Source organism: Nicotiana tabacum, chromosome 2 (genome assembly GCF_000715075.1).
Source record: "Nicotiana tabacum cultivar K326 chromosome 2, ASM71507v2, whole genome shotgun sequence".
Classification (NCBI taxonomy): Eukaryota; Viridiplantae; Streptophyta; class Magnoliopsida; order Solanales; family Solanaceae; genus Nicotiana; species Nicotiana tabacum.
Window position 1 is genome coordinate 78,053,631 of NC_134081.1, and position 24,689 is coordinate 78,078,319.

The window sequence follows — 24,689 nt, forward strand, 5'->3', positions numbered from 1 at the left end:
GTATGAGGTCGTGAATGCAATGAGTTACTCTTACAATCCAATAAAACCTTTATCAAGTACTAGCATTTTAGAGTATTTTGTAATTTCAGCGAAAACATCAAACATATAGTTTTATATTACGAGTAAACTTTGCTTAATATTAATAGACAATAAACACTCGCTTTTATGGTAATTTAATTGAAATCTATTGAGGTTATTCAACATTATCTTATTTTTTTTCACATTATGTAATTTTTTTTCATGAACACAAAATATTTATTTCACCTACAAATGCGTTGTTCACGAATAATAATGTTGAATGACTATATTTTTGACATCATTACGTGTAACAATTATAATAATTAATACTCCTATTTTTGCTGGTAATAATTAATAATCCAATGATTTATTGTTTTTGACATAATAAATTACTGGATATTACATTTCACTCTCCTGGCTATGATTTGAGTTTTTAATTTTAGGTCCAAAATTTCTTAGAAAATATCAAAAAAACTCGCAGAGGATTGGCCCAAACCGGTGCAATCACTCGTAATATACTACAAAAACCCGGGCTTCTCCTTTGCCTCTCTCTACGTTTCTCTCTCTAAAGCGCAAAAACGCAAGTTTTTCAGCTGCGGGTTTTTGATACATTTACAACGAATTACATCACACTAACAGTTAGTGGGACTCAATTACCCGCTAATAAGGTATATTTTTAACTCTTCCTACTTATTAATCCCCCATTTTTTTCAAATTTCTCTAACGTTATATAGTCTCTATTTCTCTCCCCTTCTCTCTAGGGTTTCTGATTCTCTCCTCGTTCCTTTCCATGGCTTCTTACTTCTCTCTTTCTCGCAGTTCTCACGTTCAAATTCTTTCCCTATGGATTCAACGGCTGGGATTGAATCTGATCAGAAAAGGCCAGCGGACGATCGAGGATTCGAAATCCCGGTTTCTAAGAAGGCGCGGCGGGGAATGATGATGATTAGGAATGTGAAGGAAGTGGCTGAGATGGTGCTTGTACTCTCTGCTTTAGGGAAGATGAGGGGAAGTAGGGGTCCCACTGCTGCTGAGAAGGAGATGGCGGCAGAGGCCAGGGACAGATTGGCTGAGGTGTGCTTGAAATTTGGGCCCAAGGATGTGTTTCCGAGTGATGCTTTTGGAGGTGTTATTGAGGATCTTGGGCTTAATAAGCTGAAGGAACAGAGTTTAGGAATTTGGCCTCCCAAAATATCTATTGCTGAGAAGCTACTCCTCGCCAAAAGAAAGGTATAAAAGGTTATGTTTGCTTTCCACTTGCAATTTGAGTCATGGCACTAAAAAAAAGAATGATATATTTATTGTATACGCGGGATTTAGCCAGTGGCTGAATTATTTCTGGTAAAAAGGGGTTCAATTCAATCTCCTTTGCCGGATAATTGTACTGCGATATTGGTAAAAAGACATTTTTTCTTTTGTATATATAACTTGTTGAATCCCCTTTATATAAAGAAAACTTTTAGTGTTATGTTTTCTGAATTACCTTGTTACAATTTTTGTTCGTCCACTGATTTGGCCTTTTAGTTTGGTTTGCATTGTTTGCTTGTTTGAGGGTGATTGTCGTATGGGAAAAATTGTATTAGCCATTTAGTGTGGCTTGCATTGTTTGCTTGTTTGAGGATGATTGTCTTATGAGACAAATTCTAAAAGAACTTATAGCTCGTGTTTGGTCACCCGAAAAGATCATATTTGAAGCTTGGAGGTCTTTAGCATTTGAGTTTTGAAGGATAATTGTTAGATCAAGTGCATGTAGATTTTTTCTGGTTAATTTGTTGCCCTTCGGCTGTAAAATGTAGCCAGCTAGGAGTATTGGATCTGACGAGGAGCAAGTATACTGCTTCTAGACAACCAAATGAAGTCAAGATAGCCTGTTGAGTTGCCTCTTGTATGTCTAACCCAGTTCCATTTTTATCTTTTTCCTTTCTGCTTTTAGATGGAAAAGACACAGGAATTTTCTCTACCTTCTGCCAGCTATTCATCTCAAAGGTCTCAAACTGCAGTGGGTACAGCAGCTGAAAGCCATAATGCATCACAAACTAAAATGTTTCCTCAACCAAGTCAAACGGTAAATTCATCAGGAAGCTTCCAACCTGTTTCATCTTTGGGACATGGAACTCCTGTAAGTTCTGCATCTTTACCCTGCCAGCTGCCTACCAGTGAGGTCAGGCCTTCAATCTCCGATGGAGTGGTCTCTGGTAATCTTGCAAGGGATTCTTCTTCACCAGCACCTCCCGGAGTTGGAAGACCACATTTCCGAATGGATGGACGACCAAGTGGATCTTCCCATACTTTGCAAGTTCAAGGTAACGTATATGTGTTCATCTAAAATGTTCAAGGTTCTTTAGGATCCTAGTTTGTTAAGTGATTCCTTCAATGCGGAGCTTTACCGACTTGTCGAGAAAAAGGGGGAACTTGTCCAAATGACGTGTAGGTTAGGAATGGAGGATAGCTTGTGTAGATTGTACAATTGCTTCACTTTAACATCTTCTAGCTTCAAATAAGTAAGAAAGAGTGCTAGGTGAATTATTAGGTTGAACATGCTTAATTATCAGCATGGTTATCGTCTAGGTTCAGAGTTCTCCTTTGAGTACCATTCTGTTAGAAGCTTAGGTCATCCTTCGTTCTACTCTAACTAATCTACCTGTTCGCCTTTTCTTTTCAATAATACATATACAGACCTAGTTTTCTGGTCATGCAACATGGGAGTTGGCTTTGCCAGCATTTTGTCTTCGTGAATGCTTTCCTTTGAATTTTGACCTTCTATTGGCTTTTCATTCTGAACCCTCTGAAGCTTATTGGTATGTAGCAGCTACTGGCAATCATTCAACTGTCAGAACTCCAACTTGGTCGGTGCAACCTGCATCAGTTTCTTCAGTAAAACTTGGGGCAGATAACAAGGTGACGCCACATGCAACTATTAAAGTTGAGGGAGGTGCTGAGGTTAGGTCAACGATGGTACCACAAACAATATCTAGGCGATTTATTACTCAGAGCACAACTGGAAATGTACCAAGCGTATACCCTCATTTACAAGGCGCAAGCACTATTCAGGCTCCTCCTCCGAGCAATACTCATTCTGAGATTGGCAAGCTTGTTCAGAAGTTTTTACAACCCCTGCTTCCCGAGCGGCTTGCATGGACTGCACCATCCCGTGATTACATGAATAAGACTTTGACTTGCCAAATGTGCAGGTCAACAACAAATGAGGTTGACAATGTACTTGTCTGTGATGCTTGTGAAAAAGGCTATCACTTAAAATGTCTTCAAACAACAAATCAAAAAAGTATTCCTAGAGGGGAATGGCATTGTGGAAAGTGCTTGGCGATAACCAATGGCAAGCCTCTGCCCCCTAAATATGGCCGTGTGATGCGGAACATCAACGCCTCTAAAATGCCTACAATTGCAGCTGGGGTTCAATCATCTCCAGATAGAAAAGGCTTTGGTCCGAAAGAGAAGGTTAGTCAGTTGAACATTATGGGGAATGGAAATGTTACATTGCAGAATTCCACTACCATTGGTATAACAAATAATCTTAACCATCTACCATCTGGGCCAAAGATGGAAAATGACAAAAGAATAGGGGGAGCTGATTATATGTCCATTAAAGGAAATATGGAGAGTAAAGTTTCTTCCGCAACCTATTCAACTAATTTGACTTCCGGAAACAGTTTAAATAATTTATCAGTATCTTCCAGTGATAACTGTCTCTCTCCTCCTGCTCACCCATTGGTTCATAGATCTTTGGAAGAGAAGGTGGTTGAGGTGAAAACTCTGCCTCCTGCAAAATGCGAAACAGTTTCCAAGTCATGTGATCTCTCACAACCCTTCAATCACCTACAGGCCAATGACCATGCACGACTAGCAAATACTATAGAGATACCTTCCCAGCAGTTTCCTGGTAGTCAGTCCATGGTTAGTGATTCCAAGGAATCTAGTGCTAGAGCAAGTTTAGCTAATAGTTCAAGTGATGAATGTAAACGAGAAGATCAAGGTGGTGGACGGACAAATCCTGACGAAACTCCTATTGCCAGTAATGGGGATACTGAATGTGTTAGCTCTACATCGGACCTCTTTCATACCGTTGATTGGATTGGCAATGTGCTTCAAGTTGCAGATGAGAAACATTATTACCAATCTTGTCGCCATAATGGGTTCATATACAATGTTCAGGAATATGCTCTTATTCGGTTTGAGGATGAGAGATTGATTCCTTCAAAGCTTGTGGTAAGGATTTGAGTTCATTAAATTTTAACCGATCTCCCTATAAAAAAGTTATTGTTTGCAATATTATGTCCTTTTCAAGTAAAAATGTACTGAGCATTGTTGTTACTATCTTTGAAGGGGAGCCTTGGTGCAATGTCAAGAGTTGCTGCCGCATGTGACTTGGAGGTCACGGGTTTAAGCCGTGGAAACAACCTCTTGCAGAAATGCAAGTTAAGGTTATGTGCAATAGACCCAATATGGTCCGGCCTTCCCCCAAACCCACTCATGACGGGAGCTTAGTGCACCGGGCTACCCTTTATTATGTTTTGTCCATGGAGTTATCACTGCTCCAAATTCTGGATGGACTAGGTTCACCAATGAGACTGTAACCTGTGGCATCTGAAGCCACCTCATGGAACTTTGTCATTGATTTGTGCATGTTAATTTATTGAATGCAAGTTTTCCTGTTTTTGCCTCCAAGTTGGCGTAGTGCCCTTGAATAGATGCAAATTTACAGTCATGCATGCATACACAAAAGATACCTTGCTTATGTATATATTCACGTGAGTGGTGGCGTCAATCTGGGATCTTCTTTCCTAAAGTTAAAATGTTTGGACCAGCTATGATTCTTGCAATACTATTTTCCCAGTGGGCAATGGAGGGAATGTTTTACTCCTAGCAATAAAATGGATGTCTATGGCAGTACTTGCTTACAAATTCACTTCTTTGGTATTCTTGCTAGCATATAAACACTCTCTTTTCATATGTATCCTTGATGTTCACATGGAGAAACCTTTTTCCATTCCTTCCAGGCTATGTGGGAGGATATAAAAGCAGGAAAGAAATGGGTTACTGTCAATCGGTGTTACTTCCCAAGGGACTTGCCACAGGGCGTTGGCCGCCCATGTAGCTTGGAAAGCAATGAGGTAAATAACTTATGCTGTGGGCTGCTCTCATAGCTTCCATTGATCTTATTTTTTTGAAGAAAGGAAAAAGCCAAGTGCCGCTTCGTTTTTTATGATCCAAAAGAAGAAGGGAAGATGAGTTAGGCCAATTTGTTGGGACTTTATTTGCTTTTGGGGGTCAATTTGTGAAGTGTGTATATTTGCCATGGCTTTGTTTTCTTTTCTCTTTTGTATCTTTATTTTGGCCCTTAAAAGGGGTTGCTCTTGAGTAAGGTTTGCATTTACCTTGATAAAAAGCAGAAATTTCTAATTGGACCCCAAATTTCAAATTTCTTGGACCAATATTTTCCAGGATTCAAGAATGTATTGACTCCTGCTTTTTCTTATATGGAACAAATATGATAACACCAATTAAAATATAATATCTGTGTTTCGTAGACCTCCATTATCAATAGCAAGGAGTCGGATTTGCTTTTGTGTTAATTTAGGCGTCTCCCGTCATCCATCTCCCTTCCAGTGGGGAATTTAGGTGTCTCCTACTACTCATTGCTTACATAAAAGTATTTTCTACCTGTTTTTGGTCCCAAGTGATGGAGGAGAATGAGTTTTGTGTACTTGGATCTTTGACGTGCTGTTTCAGGGTGTGTTTGATATGAAGGAAAACATTTTTCAGAAAATGTTATGTTTTCCAATTTTCCCATGTTTGGTTAGATCAAATGTTTTGGAAAATATTTTTCTCATGAACTCATTTTCCTCCAATTGGAAGAAATGTTTTCCCCGCCAAAAGGAGGGAGAACTTTTTCCAATCCTTTTTCAATTTTCCACACCCTATTCCCCATGTCCTCACCAGTTCCATCCCCACCCCCACCCCTCCCCCGTTCACCCCAGCCCCTCACCCCGCCCCGCCCCAACTCCCCCTCCACCGCTACCCTATAGTGTTTGCCTAAATTATATATATTTTTTGCAAATATATTCTACTCGCTAACCAACAACAACAACTACTCGCTAACCAAATACTGAAAAATATTTTCCGGAACACTTTTTCACTCACCAACTAAACATGGGAAAATAAGTGATAAAATTACTCATTTTCCAGCAAAACATTTCCAAGGAAAACATTTTCTAACATACCAGACACACCCTCAGTCAATTTATCTAGCAAGGAGGCGAATTGATTTTGTTTTATTAAGGTCTCTCCCTTCTTCCGTCTCAAAAAGGTCCCTCCCATCTTCCATCTCCCTCCCAGTGGGAAATCTGCACCGCTTCTCCTTGGGTATCACTTTGCTGCGTTTTGCCTCTCTATAGGTTTCTTTGGAAGGTGGGGAGTGTGAAAATCAGTGAACATTTCTGTACTACCCATAACTTATATAAAAAACCTTTGGAAGGTGGGGAGTGTGAAAATCAGTGAACATTTCTGTACTACCCATAACTTATATAAAAAAGTTTTGCACTACCTGTTTTGATCCCAAGTGATGGAGAAGAATGAGATTTGTGTACTTGGATTGTGGACCTACTGTTTCAGTCAATTTGGAGAATTTTTACAAACTTATAATGCTTGGTAGTATTTTTTCTGATAAGGAAAGAAAGGGAATCAAAGTAATGCTCGATTTTATTTAAATTAGTTAATTAAGGACTTGGGGGTTTCTATGGCATGAGCTTCAGATCCAAATTAATCTCTTTTCAGTTAACGTTTTAATTTTCAATGGTGACAAATATATTTGACATTTCTATTTGTTTTTTTAATTCCTTTTGTAGACAATTGTATGATCAGGTGGGACTTCAATCATCCTAACGTAACTTTGAAAATTTAGAGTTCAAATGAGCTCTAATCTATTTGCGCTTTTACATATATCTTCCTTTCAAGAATCTTGTGTTTTATCAAGGAACCATGCCTAAGTGACAATGTTAAGATGCCGAGCTACTAAAATAATTGCGCTTTTGGGTTTTGTCATCTAGGAAAGTCTCATTTAGGGTCCAAATTGATATTTCTAACCTATCCTTGTGCTTTAGACTTTTTCCTATCAAGAATCTAGTGTTGTAAGTGGCAATGCTAAGATGCTAAAACACTTGAGCTTTTGGGTTCTATTATTTGGGAAAGTGAGTTAATCTCATAGAATAAAGCTTAGTACTCTCCTCGTTACATTTTATATGACGGTGTTTGATTGGATACTTAGCTTGAAATTTAATTTGAATTATATTTATTATTGTGTGGAAGAAAATAATGAAGTACTGGTTGAAAAGTTAGTTTGGGGGAAAAAGTCCCATCAAAATTTTAAAATTTAAATACGTAAATGAATTTGATATCTTGAAAGTTGTGAACTTTTTATCAAGTAATGTATCTGTGAGGTTTAGCACATTCCAAAACGTCATATAGACAGTATTTCGTTCTTCCTTATGGGTGAAGTTGCAATTTGGGTTAGATTGAAGTTATTTCGTTTGAAGTTATAATCTCACCTGGTGGATTACTTTTATGTTTGTCATTCCATAAAAGAAAAACGTTAGTCCTATATTTCATGTTACACTATTTAAAGCAGCTGTTTAATTGGTAGCAGAGGATCTTCCTTTAGACTCCAATTAATTTGTTGATAGAGCTATAAGATCTTGTGGAAAATGGATCGCATATTTGCTTACCCACCCCGCAAAAAGAAAAAAGCTATCTATTTTCTACTTTAGCATGTACCGATAGAGTTGCATGCTATAAGATAATAAGATTCCTTTACATCATTGCTTTTTCTTCCACAGGTTTATTTGTCTAATTGTAGTAGCACTGTGATGGCTGGCCAGATAGAAGGTCCGTGCGAAGTACTTCCTTCGAGCAAGTTTAATGAAGAAAGAGAGAGGGTATCTCGCCTAGAAACAAGGTCTAATGGTGGATTACGGCCTCTCTACATATGCAAGTATGTTGATTAGATCTGCTTTTGCACCTCTTGTTGGTTGATATGGAACAATTCATTATGGATAGTGCATGATATAGATGATTCTCCTTTTTGCTTTTACTTTGATCTGGCAGGAGTCACTGTACGTTGTTTAGTCTAAACTCTAAATGGAGCATGGGCAAACTTAACTCTAATTCATGGTTTCACTTGGTGATGATTCAGTAAAAATTCATATTCAATGCTGATTAATGGTGATGCAGAAGAGATCCCCTTAAAATGCTGGAACATGATTTTTTTTTTGTTGAGATGGTAACATATTGAATATTAATATAAAGACTACACAAAAACTGTGGAGTCACCCTTAATTACATATAGGAAGGAAAAAGACTCCTAATCCTTGGTCTTCTCACAAGGAATCTAAAACATCAAAAATAGAGACATGTTCTTCTAAATGCAGAGACAAAATAGTTCAAGGAACTTACTTTTATCCTCTTGTGACTTGTGTACAATTGATTAGCTAAATGCAGAGACAAATTGGGGATCCCAGCTTTCACATTAATAGCTCTAAATTTCAGTTTACGTTGCTGATTTCCCCCCTTTTTTGGTAAGTAATTTAATCAAAATTTATTGATGCAGATGGATTTATGATGAATCGAAAGGGCTATTCCGTGACGTTTCCTGTTGATTTAGGGTTAGATGGCGATCTTCTGTATGTTGCCACTGTTTCTTGGCTCTTCTCTCTGATTAGGTACAGATCCATTTCTGAGTTCCTAGCTCTTTTAATCTGTTCAGAATGTTAGTAGTGTGTCATTATCCCCCTTCTGCTTTTCTACAACCTCCTTTTATTGGTGCTTGTGTGGGCTCAATGAAGTGGGGTTAAACCTCACTTCCATTTTGTTTTATCAAGTAATAAAGCTCAATGCCATTTCTGAATTGGAAGTTTGGTTTCTGCCTCAATTTTAACATACATCATTCCTTTTGTGTGACAAAAAATAAGTAACTTCAAATAATTGGAAACTACTTCCGTACAATTAAGGCTTATTTTGGATACTTGTATCTTCTCCATTCATTTTCAATGAAAAAAAATGGTCTCCACCTGACTATATTGTTTTTTTGCTTTTCATATTTGATTTATTCCAACTAGGTGTTATTTTCATCTATCTTTCACTCGGTCACTTGTTTCAGCTGTAGCAATCTTTTCTCTTTCACTTATAAGGTAGTATTACTTATTTGCTTCCATTTTAGTGTCGTGCATATGAACTTTTATGTTACTCTTTCCCAGAGTTTGTCTATTGTCTCATTTACTGGATGCTGCAACTTCTTTCACACTTAAATAACGGTAAATGGCCAAAATTACCCTTCAACTATTCGATATAGACCATGTTTACCCTCCGTTACATTTTGGTACCAATCAAGTCGTTGCCATCTAAATTTTAGACCACTTCTACCCCTTAAAACTAACGGATTCCACGTCCTATACATAAACCCACATAAAATAATATTTCTTTTGTTGAGTTAGACAACCAGGTGGAAACATAATAATCCTACCCCACCCTTCTTCCCTCCCCACCCTACTTTTCTTTCTTCTCCACCCCACGTTTCCCTTGTCACTCTTCTACCATGAAAGACTCAAAAAGCTTCCACGAGTATCAGCAAGAAAAATTTGGAAAAAATCTACAAACATCATGAAGCAAAAATGAAAGAATTAAAAAGCTTCCAGAAGCATGAGCGAGTAACATTTGGAAAAAAATTAGGAATCTGCAAACCTCACAAAACAAAAAGCCAAAAAACGAATCAGAGCCCAATTTTCTTAATCGATAAACTGGTTTTGTGGAAAAACAAGAAATTGGCTTCCGAAAACTTGTCGAAAAACTTCTCTGGTGTCCTCCATGGATTTCGGTCAAGATCCTTCATTTTTATCTAAGCCCAATTTTCTTAATCAAAAACTTAATTGGTGTTTTACACTTCTTGGTTTTTGGAATTTGATTCATAACAGTGCATTTTGGATCAATTTTGTATGATGATATTTTGGCTTTTGCTGAAAAGGAAGGTCTTGAAATGGGTCTTTCAGGAAAGAGAGGGTTGAGGAAGGAGAACGAAGAAAGAGAGAGATGGAGAAAAAAGAAAGAAAAGGATAATAAAAGGGCATACAACTAATTAAGTGTAATTAGTATAGTGTAACTCTCAATTCTGTGGGTTAATCGGTTTGTTGGGTCGGTTAATCTGTTAGTTGGGTCGGGTTAAATAGGTTAGTGGTTTTTTCTTCCCACCCAGGCAGCTTATGTAGACAGCTGTTAGTTTTAGGGCAAATGTGGTCCAAAATTTAGACGGCAAAGACTTAATTGGTATCAAAATCTAACGGAAAGTAAAACTGGTATATTTCGAATAGTTGAAGGGTGTTTTTGGCCCTTTTCCGTTTAAATAGAGCATAAATCTAATCAATGAGTGGAGTCAACGATGTTCACTTTTGGATTGACAGATCATGTTATTCTAATTGGGTACGTTTAAACCGAGATAGTCAATTATCTTGGAGAATTTGAACTACTTGTGCTATAAAAGTGGCTCTCATCGCTGTTACCTTCCCCAAAAAAGTGGCTCCCATCTAACTTTTCTAATAAAAGATATTGGAAGTATCTTGAAGGTTGTCCTTGTAAAAAGTAAGTGTTTTGAAGATTGTACTTTAGTTTTTTCCCCTTTTGGCTGTAAGTGATTCGTTTATAGGACATCATAAAAGGAAATTTAAGGCGTTATTGGGGACGGGGGAGTGCTGTAAGTGTGCTGAACTCCTCTGGCTGAAAGCTTTCCACGAACTTGCGCTTACCTCCATTAACCTGTCAGTTATCGAGCCTCTTTAACGTCCTGTGAAGCTATCGTCATGGTTGATGGTCCAAACTTGAGCCTCCCATTGCTAAAAAATTGCATAAACTGAAATTGTGTGCAAGGTGCTAAACCTGGGAAAGAAGAGGGAAATGAGGGAACAACATGAAGAAATCTTTTTTCCCTGAAAAGTAAAGCTCTTAATCATTACATAAGCTATTGTAAAGATATTTTTCTTATAGTAGTTCAGTCTCCTTGTGTTTGTTTATGACTTTGACTTGCATCTTATTCTCTCCAAACATGCAGCTTATTGAAGCACTGGCCCCTCGAGCATTCTGGAGGAAGTCTTTGATGGTTTACACTTTACAACATGTAGCTTTTGTTTTGATCTGTATCATTCTTTCGATAGTTATAGCTGTCAAGGTCCCAGTTTCCTTTTTTTTTCTCCCTCAAGTTATAACCATTGAAGAGGCTGCAAACAAGTCTAGATTTGATCTATGGTAACAGCCACCCTAAGAGAGCAATAGTTTGTATATTGTTGGTTCAGAAAATTATGAAATAAAAGTTACATTGCTTTTCGGCCTTCGCTTAGCATTCTTCTTCTCAGTTGTCTGTCCCTGCATTTTCCTACCCGAATGCATTCGTTGCTAAACAGATTTCTTCTTCTCAACACATCCGGAAGAAATTGTTAGTTGGCCTCAATGATAGTTGTTTTCTTGCACTTTGTGTTATTATCCCTGACTAAGGTAATTCCTTTCAACGTGGGGATGCAATCTGCTCAATATAAGTAGCGAGCATTTTGACTGAGCTGTTCGATTCTTTTTTATTTGAGCTGAAATGTTGAGGATGATGTGACTTTTGAAGGTTGGCTAGTTTCTTAGTTGTGAAATGTATAATGGAATAAATTGAGTTGTTAATTTTGGCTTGTTAACAAACCTGGTTGTAATCTTATTTGAAATCCAGTTGCCCCATTCATGGGCTAAGAGTTATAAAATGCAGTACCTATATCTTAATCTAATTGAAATTTGGCTTTATTCTAGACTAGATTCTAGATGATCAAGGTTGAGCATTTGAAACTAAAGTTCAGCTGTAAACTATCATATATGTAAGTTTATATTAGTGTATGCTCCTGTAAGATGCAGATTTCCATTGCATTTGAGAACATTACAGTGTGAATATGCATGTGCGCCCTTTACATAAATTTAAAGGGTTTTCGGCTTCTTTCTTCGGCCTATTTGGCCAAGCTTGATTATTTTGAGTAGTGTTTTTATCAAAAATGCTTTTGAAAAAATTCTTTTGGACAGAAGCAATTTGTGTTTGGCTAATCACTCTGAAAAATACTTTTGAGCAATAATTTGTATTTGGCCATGCTTTTCAGAAAGTGCTTTTAAGTATCAAATTACGAATAAGGACATGAATATATTTACTTAATAGTTAATATTATAAGTAAATAAATAAACTTAAAAAATTTGTTATTACAGGCAATAATTAAATCTTTTCATTTTATTTAAGTAAAATATGAAAATAAAATTTAAAAGTACTTAATTCTTTTAATATAAGTTAAATATATTAAAAATCATTCAACAAATATAAAAACATTCAACCCTAAAGTCACTGTATATTAGAAAGTTATCCTAAAAATAATAAGAAATATGTATACATTAATATCTTAAGTATTAGGTTTAACGATTATTTTGGTATATACTATATTTTGTTAAGGGTATTCTTGGTAAGAAGAAAAGTCAAAACTGCTTCTGCTTTTGGGAAGAAGCTATTTTTTTCGCTTCTGCTTCTTCCCAAAAATACTTTTTCCCCCCAAAAAAGCTTGGCCAAACAACTCAAGTTAGGAAAAAAAGTGCTTTTGGGAAAAAAAAGCACTTCTAGCCTCTTGAGAAGCTTGGCCAAACATGCTATTAGTCGTGAGGATCTACGAGCCTATGGCTTCAACTTACTCCCTCCGTTCACTTTTACTTGGCACGTTTTGACTTTTCACGCCCCTTAAGAAATAATAAATGAAGTGCATAATTTATCATGATACCCATATTAATTGATGTATATTTTATTGGATTTGAGAAAATGATTTGAAATGAGTAATAAATATTGTGGGTATAACATGAAAAAAAAATTATTTTTTTGATATGCGTAAAGTGACAAGTAAAAATGAAAATCTATTTTTAGTACAGATGCCAAGTAAAGATGAACGGAGGGAGTAATTTGCAATTGGAATGAACATCACAGAAATTGATGCTCCTTTTGCTATTTCCAAAGCCTTGAACTTCAAAGCGAAGGTTAATCAACCTAAATCAACACCCCTTAACTAAGTTTAAAAAAATATGAAAGTTCAATTTTCAGTTTAATCACAGCAATCAAGTAGTCCGTCCGGAAGAAATTGTTAATTGGTCAAGTGTTTGACTTTTAGGAACGGCAAAAGTTAATTTCAGTCTCCTTTTTAGGTAGCAGAGAAATCAAAGGTTCGCATTTATTGGAATCTTGTTGTCATGGTGTATTTTAAAATTCACGTTTAATTATTGTAATTTAAACTAAAATTTGATGATGAGAAAAGATAAAAAAAAAAAAAAACAAAATGAAAGAGGAGTTGCATTAAGTTTTGGCCATGACATTGAAGTCATCACCACAATTATTATGATGCTTGGGGACTCAAAATTTCTTCGTTGAAGATCCCAATTGGCTGCTAAAAAGTCTTTTAATTCTTCATTTGTAAGTAATGATTCATGTGCAATGAGGATAGACCAATTGAGATAGAGTCTATGAAAAAACCCTATTCTTGCTAGACTTTAATTAATTGTTGTGGATATAAGACTACAAGACTTGGCCTTGGTTTCAGTCTGCCTGATAAATCCAAAACCAAAACCAAAACCAAAACCAAAACCATGAATACCTTGCCCAACTCCTACAAGAGTGTTTTTTCCATTTGTTGGGATGCAATAAATTAAAGAGGTTTCTAATTAACTCATGTAAACTCATAGCTAGTACGTAGTTTAGATAATTTTTACCCAAGTTATTCGTGTAAACTTGTCTTAATTTTAAGGTAATTAATTTTACTTATTAGGATAATGTAACACTTCTTTTACATTGTTACTTTATAGAAGTTACACTCTTCCAACACGGCATGAAAATTGAAAAGTTAAAGTTGTAGACCTACTTTTTCTTGGACCATCTTCACGTTAAAGCTATGCGTTACTTTTCTTCAGCTTGAAAATGCAATTATATGTGCAACTCTCTGCCCCTACAATACAAAGTGTCACCTATTGAGTTGAACAAGGTGGAAGGCCAAAAGCCAAAAAAATGCAATCTCTTTTAGGGCAGATTTGTTTTGGATAAGAAGAAAAGTTGTATTTAAACGTGAACATATATATTATATGCTGCAAATTGCAGGAGAAAAAGACACATAAAAGCTTCATGGGAACACAATCATTGTATGGACGTAGCCAAAACATCCATGGGTTGTTTCATGTCCCTAGTCCCATTTCGACATGCACTAATTGGGAAACACTTATTTACATTTTGAGTTTTTCATTCAATCAAACTAGTATTACCTATCTACTCCTAAATTAAAGTAAGAATATGTACTTAACCATGGTTAAATTATAAAATTATTTATTTAAGAAACTTATTTTATATCTATCGATTTAAAACAAATATTAGGTACGTGTAATTTTAGTGCGTTCTTTTTTCTTTTGCCTTATTTTCTAACTATGGAGTAGTAGTTACTCCATATTAAATTCATCGTAAGAACAGAACATAAGTTTCTTAATTAAGCTGCTAATTAATTGTATGGCCCCTTGAGAACTCTAATATTATATTGACGCATAAGTTAAACCCCTTTTGGCACAATGATAAGCTCACAGTCATTCGCTTTTCAACTTTCCTTGTTGTTGTTGATGCTATGAATAATGCTTGATTGAGCTGCAGGCACTGTTGTTATTATAGTTGCCGGACAATTATACGGAAAGGTAAAGGTAAAGAGATCTGGGACGTGTATAGAGAAGGAGTTAGAATTTTAAATTTTATTGATTCTAAATTATAACAATCATATATATTAGGTGTTAGTAATCAGATCTGAATTTAATATATATATGGTGAATTTCTTAATAATATTGGTTTTATTTTCTAGCTCCGTCGCTCAGGTGCAAAGTGAAGGACCTGCCATTTTCCAAGTGGAAGGGAGTAACGACATCAATAATATTGGTTTTATTTTCAGTCAGTACGTTGTCGCAGCTTCTTTTTGTTTTGCTTTTGTCTCTTCTTGACAATGAAATCTGCATGTATCTCAAACATTTTCCCAGCCTTTTTAACTCCGTGCCTATTTTATTGTAAACCACTTAATTAGAGGGGATATATATATACATATGGCTATATGGGTCAGTCAAACTAAAAAGCTTCACATTAATTATTAGAACTGTAAAAAGTAAAAAAACACTGTAGAGGTGTGTCCAATTATTGTGTAGAGAAATGAGGAAAATTATTACCTTGACCTATATAAAGACGATTGCTGAAAGAGCTTATCGTTTGGTATGCGGGATAAGGTAGGATAAAATATGATACTAAATTTATACTATATTTGGTTGATTGTAATCCTGTGTATCTCATCTTATTTTATCAAACTTGGTATTATTTTATCCCACATCTTAATTGGGACAATTAGTCTAAGGATTATAATTCCGGGACTATAATCCCGGAATAATTTAGTCTGCGTACCATGAGAAATTGATATTGGAAATAAGTTTTACGCCATCATGTATACGGTCGAAATAGATTTCGGCCTTCGTACGATTGATCGAAGTCGAAACATAATGGATCGAAGAAAGACTTCGTAATATCGAGATGGGTTCCGAAGATGGTATAAACAAGTTTCAGATTTCGGGTATAGGTCAAACACCGAGTTCGAAGTCATTATCGAGCTCGGGTCCTAATCGAACTATGATGAGATGATTTCGAGCTTAAGGGGCAGAGGCCAACCGGGACCGAGTCCGAATCATCACCTGATCCCGAGTCCATATCGAGTTCTAGAAGCAATACCGACCAGCACCGAGGCCGATCGAGCTCGAGCTCACATAGAACAGCCGTTGCAAACACACTAGGGGAGAGAATCTCGGCGAAAAATAGGGAAAAACTGATTTATCATGGGTTCTCCACTATGTATTTTTAATTATATCTAAAGTAGGATCCTCCACTATAAAGAAGATGGCTACATTTCTGTAGAGGGTTATTTTTGCTTGCATTGTAATTCAAACACCATATTCTCCTATATTCAAGGATTATTCTTTTTAAGCTTCATTAATTGATTCATTGTGCTTAGTCCTAAGAATCATCTTTTCTCCAATCTTGTTTATTTTGCATTCTTTGCAATCTATATTTGATATTTCTATTTATCCCTACGATTTGTATCAAGCTATACCACATATCCTTAGAACTACGTACAAGTTCAACTCTATCCATTTTTCGGGTAAACAGTTTAGCGCCCACCGTGGGGCTAAGGATAACAGTGGTTATTTGCTACGAATCTTCAAAAATACACCGTTTTGCGCTTGTTTCCGAAAGTATCTTGGATTTCGGATTAGCAACGACTAACTACCAATCAAATGGCCTCACCTATCGACAACGAAGTCGGTCTTCAAGATGAGAACAACAACTTGATACCCAGTACCGAAAGATCACTTGTCAACACCGTTGGAGTTCGAATCGAAGTGCCGATAGATATCAATTCGCATGTGGCCATTGAGGCGAACCTACATTCTGAACCTGAAAATAACATTCATGGTGGCACTCGGTCTGCAGCTCGAGATACCCATAACGTCGAGGAAAACGGCATCAGCTTGCGTATGAATTTCGAAATGTTACAAGCTCAACAGGCAGCAATAGCTCAATTACAGAGCCAAACCCAGCTACCGAATAGGCCGGAGCCCAGTCTACCTCGAGAAATCGCCCACAGAACGGAGCCAGCCATAGTGAGGTCAAATGAGCAAGAATTGGGAACTACTCCCGAAATTGCTAAAATACTCGAGGAGCTCACCAAGCGAGTCGAAGCCAACGATAAAAAAGTAAAAACATATAACTCTAGGGTCGATCAGATCCCGGGAGCTCCACCAATGATAAAAGGGTTGGGTTCCAAAAAGTTCGTGCAAAAACCTCTTCCCTCGAGCGCAGCCCCAAAACCAATCCCCAAAAAATTTCTTATGCCCAAAATTCCCAAATATAACGGAACGACCGACCCCAATGAACACGTCACTTCTTACACATGTGCCTTCAAGGGAAATGATTTCGAAGACGATGAATCGAATCTGTGTTGTTAAAAAAATTCAGAGAGACCCTCTCGAAGGGAGCAATGATTTGGTATCACAACCTACCACCGAATTCCATCGACTCGTTTGCCATGTTAGCATATTCCTTTTTAAAAGCACACGCCAGCGCCATAAAAGTTGCAACAAGGAAATCGGATCTTTTCAAGGTAAGACAAAAGGATAACGAGATGCTGAGGTAGTTCGTATCTCATTTTCAAATGGAACGAATGGATCTGCCACCAGTCACAGACGATTGGGCTGTTCAGGCTTTTACTCAAGGTTTGAACGAACGAAGTTTGACGGCTTCACGGCGGTTGAAGCATAACCTGATCGAATACCCAACGATCACGTGGGCCGACGTGCACAATCAGTACCAATCAAAAATTAGGGTCGAAGATGATCATTTGGGGTCTGAACCTGCTGCTCGAAGGGGTATTAATCGAGAACAAGGTTCGATCAGGGATCGATACCGACCGTATAACGGAAACCACAGAATCGGTGAATCGAGACATAACCCTGGACAAAATAACAAAAGAAGTGATCGAGGTCAAGGGTCCTGGGGGCTGATGAACAGAAGTAGGTTCGACAGGCCTGCCGGATCTAAGGAAGCACCTCAGTTATCGGAGTATAACTTCAGCATCGATGCATCCACCATCATGTCGGCTATCGGACGCATCAAAGACTCTAAATGGCCTCGACCCATGCAGTCCGATCCTGCCCAGAGGAATCCCAATCAAATGTGCGAATATCATGTCACCCATGACCACAGAACGGAAGATTGCAGGCAACTAAGAGAGGAGGTAGCCCGGTTATTCAACAAAGGGCACCTTCGAGAATTTTTAAGCTATGGGGCAAAGAACCATTTTAAAAACAGGGATTTCGGCAAGCAAAACGAACAAGAAGAACCACAACACGTCATTCACATGATCATCGGCGGCGCCGATACCCCTCAGGGACCGGTGCTTAAACTCACTAAGACATCGATTGTGAGAGAAAAGCGATCTCGAACTCAGGATTACACACCCAAAGAAACTTTTTCCTTCAATGATGAAGATGCAGAAGGAGTCATACAACCCCATAACGATGCACTGGTAATATCCGTACTTATGAATAAAACTAAAGTTAAGCATGTGTCAATTGATCCAGGTAGCTCGACCAACATCATTAGATTGAAGGTCGTAGAACAGCTCAGCCTACAGGACCAGGTCGTACCTGCAACCCTGGTTCTAAACGGATTCAATATGGAATGTGAAACTACCAAAGGCGAGATAATTATACCGATAAACGTGGCCGGGACTATCCAGGAAATGAAGTTCCACGTAATCGAAGGCGACGTGAGGTACAACGCCCTTTTTGGAAGGCCATGGATCCATAACATGAGAGCTGTACCTTCGACCCTACACCGGGTCCTTAAATTCCCAACATCAAGGAGAGTCAAAATAATGTACAGAGAACAACCGACCGTAAGAGAAATGTTTTTCGTCGAGGAAGTGAATCCAATATCCTCGCCTTCGCCAATAAAGGGATCGGGCTCAAAAAGGGAACGAGATACCTAATAGCAATCACAAACATCAGCTTTAACCCGGCCAGATAATCAGAAGATCGATGAAGATGATGATCAAAGGATCCCTCGATCCTTCGTGGTTCCCGATGATTCCAACGCTACCAAATCAACGATCGAGGAATTGGATCAAGTCACACTAATCGAGCACTGGCCCGAACGGAAGGTATACTTGGGAACGGGGTTGACCCCCGAACTCAGGAAAAAACTTATTCAATTTCTTATCAATAACGTATATTGTTTTGCCTGGTCCCATTTAGATATAACAGGGATCCCACCGGATATAACAACGCATCGTCTAAGTTTGGACCCTAGGTTCAGACCGGTGAAGCAAAAGAGAAGACCCCAGTCCGAGGTAAAGCACACATTCATAAAGGACGAGGTAACCAAACTTCTCAAGATAGGGTCCATTCGGGAGGTGAAATATCCTGAATGGTTAGCCAATGTAGTTGTAGTGCCTAAAAAAAGGGAACAAACTTAGAATGTGTATAGATTATAAGGATTTGAACAAAGCATGCCCCAAAGATTCCTTTCCGCTGCCCAACATCGATCGCATGATCGATGCCACGGCCGGCCACGAGATCCTTACTTTTCTCGATGCCTATTTCGGGTATAATCAAATCCAAATGAACCCGGAGGATCAGGAAAAGACTTTATTTGTCACCAAGTATGGAACATATTGTTATAATGTGATGCCCTTCGGGCTAAAAAATGCAGGAGCTACTTACCAACGCCTAATAAATAAAATGTTTGAGGAACAAATAGGTACCTGCACACAGAGGACCATTTGACCCATTTGCAGGAAACATTCGAGATTTTAAGGAAATACAACATGAAGCTCAACTCCGAGAAATGTGCTTTCGGGGTCGGTTCGGGCAAGTTCCTCGGCTTTATGGTATCAAATCGGGATTAACCCCAATAAAATTAAGGCCATCGAAGACATTGCCATCGTGGACAGTGTGAAAGCCGTACAGAGGCTAACAGGACGGATTGTAGCCTTAGGCCGATTCATTTCAAGGTCGTCAGATCGAAGTCATAAATTTTTCTCTCTACTCAAAAAGAAGAACGATTTCACTTGGACCCCGGAATGCCAATAGGCGTTAGAGGAACTAAAACGATATCTATCGAGCCCACCACTTCTTCACACTCCAAAAATAGACGAAAAACTTTGCTTGTACTTGGCAGTATCGGAAATCACAGTAAGCGGTGTCCTAGTTTGGGAAGAGCAAGGTACGCAATTTTCTGTTTATTATATAAGTCAGACCTTAGGAGAAGCATAAACTAGATATCCGCACCTAGAAAAATTGGCACTTGCACTGATAAGCGCCTCTAGAAAGTTAAGATCGTACTTTCAATGTCACCCCATATGCGTATTAACCACTTACCCGCTTCATAATATTTTGCACAAGCCCGAACTATCAGGCCGATTGGCCAAATAGGCCGTCAAACTTAGTGGGTACGATATCGAATATAAACCCCGTACGACCATCAAGTCTCAAATTTTAGCGGACTTCGTGGCCGATTTCACGCCGACCCTCGTATCCGAAGTCGAAAAAGAACTCTTATTGAAATCGGGTACATCATCGGGGGTATGGACCCTTTTTACGGACGGGGCTTCGAACGTGAAGGGGTCCGGGCTAGGCATCGTTTAAAGCCACCCACGGGTAACACTATTAGACAATCTATCAAAACTACTAGGTTGACTAACAACGAGGCCGAGTATGAGACCATGATTGCAGGTCTCGAGCTAGCTAAAAGCTTGAGAGCAGAAGTCATTGAGGCCATGTGCGACTCTTTGCTGGTGGTAAATCAAGTGTTCGAGAAGATAGAATGCAAAGGTATTTGGACAAACTGCAGGTCACTTTGTACCATTTCAAAGAATGGCCTTTACAGTATGTTCCACGAGAGCAAAACAGTGAGGCTGATGCACTTGCAAATTTAGGATCATCGGTCGAGGAAGGCGAGATAAGCTCGGGGACTGTCGTTCAACTCTCGAGATCCGTGATCGAAGAAGGTCATGCCGAGATAAATTCGACGAGCTTAACCTGGGATTGGAGGAATAAGTATATTGAATACTTAAAGAATGGAAAGCTCCCATCGGACCCTAAAAATTCGAGGGCCCTACAAACCAAAGCTGCTCGATTCACATTAACTGCAGATGGAATGCTATACCGAAGGACATTCGATGGACCATTGGCAATATGCTTAGGTCCAGGAGACACCGATTACATCCTACGTGAGGTGCACGAGGGCACTTGTGGAAATCACTCTGGTGCCGATTCATTAGTCCGAAAAATAATCAAGGCAAGGTATTATTGGATCGATATGGTCAAAGATGCAAAGGAGTTTGTTCGAAAATATAACAAATGTCAAAGGTTTGCACCAATGATCCATCAGCCCGGAGAAACTTCACTCAGTCCTATCCCCATGGCCATTCATGAAATGGGGAATGGATATCGTCGGCCCTCTGCCATCGGCCCCAGGTAAAGCTAGGTTCATTTTATTTTTGACTGACTATTTCTCTAAATAGGTTGAAGCATATGAGTTCGTGAAAGTAAGAGAGAAAGAGGTTATAGACTTTATCTGGGATCATATCATATGTCGATTCGGGATACCCACCGAAATAGTGTGTGACAATGGGAAACAGTTTTTCGGCAGCAAAGTGACGAAATTCTTCGAAGATCACAAAATAAAAAGGATATTATCAACATTGTATCACCCAGTGGGAACGGACAGGCCGAATCAATGAACAAAACTATCATTTAAAACCTAAAGAAGAGGCTGAACGACGCTAAAGGAAAATGGAGAGAAATCCTACTCGAAGTCCTTTGGGCATATCGAACAACATCAAAATCTAGTATGGGGCAACCCCGTTCTCCTTAGTATATGGCTCCGAAGCCTTGATTCCAATCGAAGTCGGGGAACCCAGTGCTAGGTTTCGATATACATCAGAAGAATCAAATAACGAGGCTATGAACACTAGCCTCGAATTATCAGATGAAAAATGAGAAGCTGCTCTCGTCCAATTGGCCGCCCAAAAGCAGCGAATTGAAAGATACTATAATCGAAGAACCAAGCTTCGCCATTTTAAACTCGGGGACTTAGTGCTAAGGAAAGTCACCCTCAGTACCCGAAATCCAAACGAAGGAAAGCTAGGACCGAACTGGGAAGGACCGTATCAGGTTCTCGAAAATGCCGGAAAAAGCTCATACAAGCTTGGTATTATAAACGACAAACAACTATCAAGCAATTGGAATGTGTCGCACCTAAAACGATACTACTGCTAAGGTACGACCCTCCCATATTCGTTTACATTTCGAAACTAACCCCTGCAGGAGTCCGATCAGGAGCTAGGATGGATCCTTCAATACGAAGCCCTAGGTCTGAAAACATGCGTTGCACTCTTTTTCCCTTAGACTGGTTTTATCCCAAATGGGTTTTTCGGCAAGGTTTTTAATGAGGCAACTAATGATCGTGCTATACTTAGAAATAATTCGACAGTATCATAGGCCTCTTTACAATCAACCTCGAATACTGGGGGGCATTAGCCCTCAAATATATCAAGTTCTGATGCAAGAAATTTATTTCGTAACAACAGGGTTCCAATAGGAAAAGTTGTAAAAGCCAAATAGTCAAAACGAACCATGCTCATGTAGTTGGCCCGAGCCCTGACGCAAAACATGAACACATGTATAATGACTTGCAAAGAAAATTCTCTTCTTTACCGATATCTTATATCCAAGAGAAATTCCTTTATTTTGAGATTTATTATGCAAACAGGATTGAGATAAATCTCCAAGTTCGAGCAAGCACTCACTCGACTATTACGCCTACGGGCTACTCTTATTCCGAGTTCGAGCAAGCACTCACTCGACCATTATGCCTACGGGCTACGTTACTTCGAGTTCAAAACATTCACTCAACTACTAAGCATACGGGCTACATTACTTCGAGTTCGAAACAGTCACTCGACCATTACGCCTACGGGCTACATTACTTCGAGTTTGAAACATTCACTCGACTAATAAGCCTACAGACTACTCTTATTCCGAGTTCTAGCAAGCACTCATTCGACCATTATGCTTACGGGCTACATTACTTCGAGTTCGAAACATTCACTCGACTAATAAGCCTACGGGCTACTCTTATTCCGAGTTCGAGCAAGCACTCACTCGACCATTACGCCTACGGGCTACGCTACTTCGAGTTCGAAACATTCACTCGACTACTAAGCCTACGGGCTACATTACTTCGAGTTCGAAATAGTCACTCGACTATTACGCCTACGGGCTACATTACTTCGAGTTCGAATATTCACTCAACTAATAAGCCTACGGGCTATTCTTATTTTGAGTTCGAGCGAGCACTCACTCGACCATTACGCCTACGGGTTACATTACTTCGAGTTTGAAATATTCACTCGACTAATAAGCCTACGGGCTACTCTTATTTCCGAGTTCGAGCAAGCCCTCACTCGACCATTACACCTACGGGCTACATTACTTCAAGTTCGAATCATTCACTCGACTACTAAGCCTACCGGCTATTTTTATTTCGAGTTAGAGCAAGCACTCACTCGACTATTACACCTACAGGCTATATTACTTCGAGTTCAAATCACTCACTCGACTAATAAGCCTAAGGGATACATCATACTTCAAGTTGAAACAATCACTCAACTCGACTACTAAGCCTATGGGCTACCTTATTTCAAGCTTGAGTAAGCGCTCACTTAGTTATAAAGGCTACGAAGTCCAAATTCGATCCAATTGTCTAAATCCTTATGAAAACATTCATAAGGCATGACTAAAATCTTCACAAGGCAGGAAACAAAACAGAAGCAAGTCGGTAAAACAAAAAGATATTTATATATACACGATTGTTTACATGATTGATTGCAACATATAAACTAAGGGCTAAGTTTCTTTACTATCTCCAGGAGCGGTCTCTTGTCCACCGGGCTCCCCCCGTTCTCGGACCCGCTCTTACTCCCATCATCATCATCATCATCATCATCATTATCATCATCGTCGTCATCGGAAGCCAAGGCTTCAGCATCTACTTCGAGTTCTTTAGCCCTTTTTATCTCTTCAGCGAGGTCGAAACCTCGAGCATAAATCTTCTCGAGGGTCTCCCTCCGAGATTGACACTTAGAAAGTTCAACGACCTAATGTACTCGAGTATCGGCGGTCTCGACTGCCTTTCTTGCTTGGATCTGGGCAACTTCAGCATCGGCCCGATAAACGGCCACAAGTGCATCCGCATCAGCGTTTGCCTTTTCAGCGTTAGATTCGGCCTTGGCAAGTTCAGAGGCCAACCGAGCCTCGAGCTTCTTTATTCTTCTTGCTTGAACCGAGCCTTTCTCCTTCATACTTTGAAGTTGGTTTTCGGCCGATGATAATTGAGCTCGAGCAGCTTCTTTCTCTGCAGCAAAGCGGTCCATACCTTATTTCCATTTCAAAGACTCCGCTTTTATCACATCGACCTCCTCACGGAGTTTCCCGATCATCTCAATTTTCTGCTACAGCTGTGAGACTGAAAAATTAGCCATCATTTTGGTATCGAGCCCCTAGGCTTTTAAAAGTATCATTACCTGCTCGGACAGTTCGGTCTGATCTTGGTGAGCCTTGGCCAACTCAGCTCGGAGGTCTTTTATTTCCTCTCCCCTTTGCCCTAAGAGGAGTTTAAGGGAGTTCCTCTCCTCCATAACCCGTTGAAGATCGGCCTCATATCGACTCAGCTCGGTTCGAGACCGAGAACATGCTTCTCGATGAATTGCCGCGGCCTGCAAAGAAAGAAGAAACGAAGTTAGAAAAGAAAAGCAAACATAAAGGTAATGCCAACAAAATAATTTAAGTCTTACCTGATTCAAAGCCTACTGCACTCCGTAAAAAAGATCCGATGCGTCACTTGTACCGGTAGCGTCCTCGACACCGGTAAACAGGTCACGAAAAGGATCCTCTCCATTATGAGGCTTGTCTAGTTCGAGGGCCCCCAAAGCTTGGGC

General features: G+C 39.1%; 1 protein-coding gene across 2 annotated transcripts; it reads left to right on the plus strand.

The window, feature by feature from the left end:
- The first annotated feature begins 527 nt into the window (after window positions 1-527).
- LOC107819864 (uncharacterized) lies at window positions 528-11,410 on the plus strand. Of its 2 annotated transcripts, XM_016646027.2 has the most exons (8): window positions 528-686; window positions 838-1,248; window positions 1,952-2,321; window positions 2,828-4,242; window positions 5,034-5,147; window positions 7,869-8,023; window positions 8,639-8,750; window positions 11,126-11,410. In XM_016646027.2, the coding sequence occupies exons 2-7, from the start codon at window positions 862-864 to the stop codon at window positions 8,685-8,687; spliced, it is 2,490 nt and encodes an 829-aa protein (XP_016501513.1). In that variant the 5' UTR covers window positions 528-686; window positions 838-861; the 3' UTR covers window positions 8,688-8,750; window positions 11,126-11,410. The 2 variants fall into 2 exon arrangements, with proteins under 2 accessions (XP_016501513.1, XP_075090976.1); XM_075234875.1 differs by lacking the exons at window positions 5,034-5,147; window positions 7,869-8,023; window positions 8,639-8,750; window positions 11,126-11,410 and adding an exon at window positions 4,360-4,538.
- The last annotated feature ends 13,279 nt before the right edge of the window (window positions 11,411-24,689 follow it).

Bases quoted from the DNA above. Each gene is read 5' to 3' on its own strand.
- LOC107819864 (XM_016646027.2), top strand. From the start codon at position 862: ATGGATTCAACGGCTGGGATTGAATCTGATCAGAAAAGGCCAGCGGAC. The intron at 2,322-2,827 runs GTAACGTATATG...GGTATGTAGCAG, and splicing joins CCATACTTTGCAAGTTCAAG to CTACTGGCAATCATTCAACT. The intron at 4,243-5,033 runs GTAAGGATTTGA...CATTCCTTCCAG, and splicing joins TGATTCCTTCAAAGCTTGTG to GCTATGTGGGAGGATATAAA.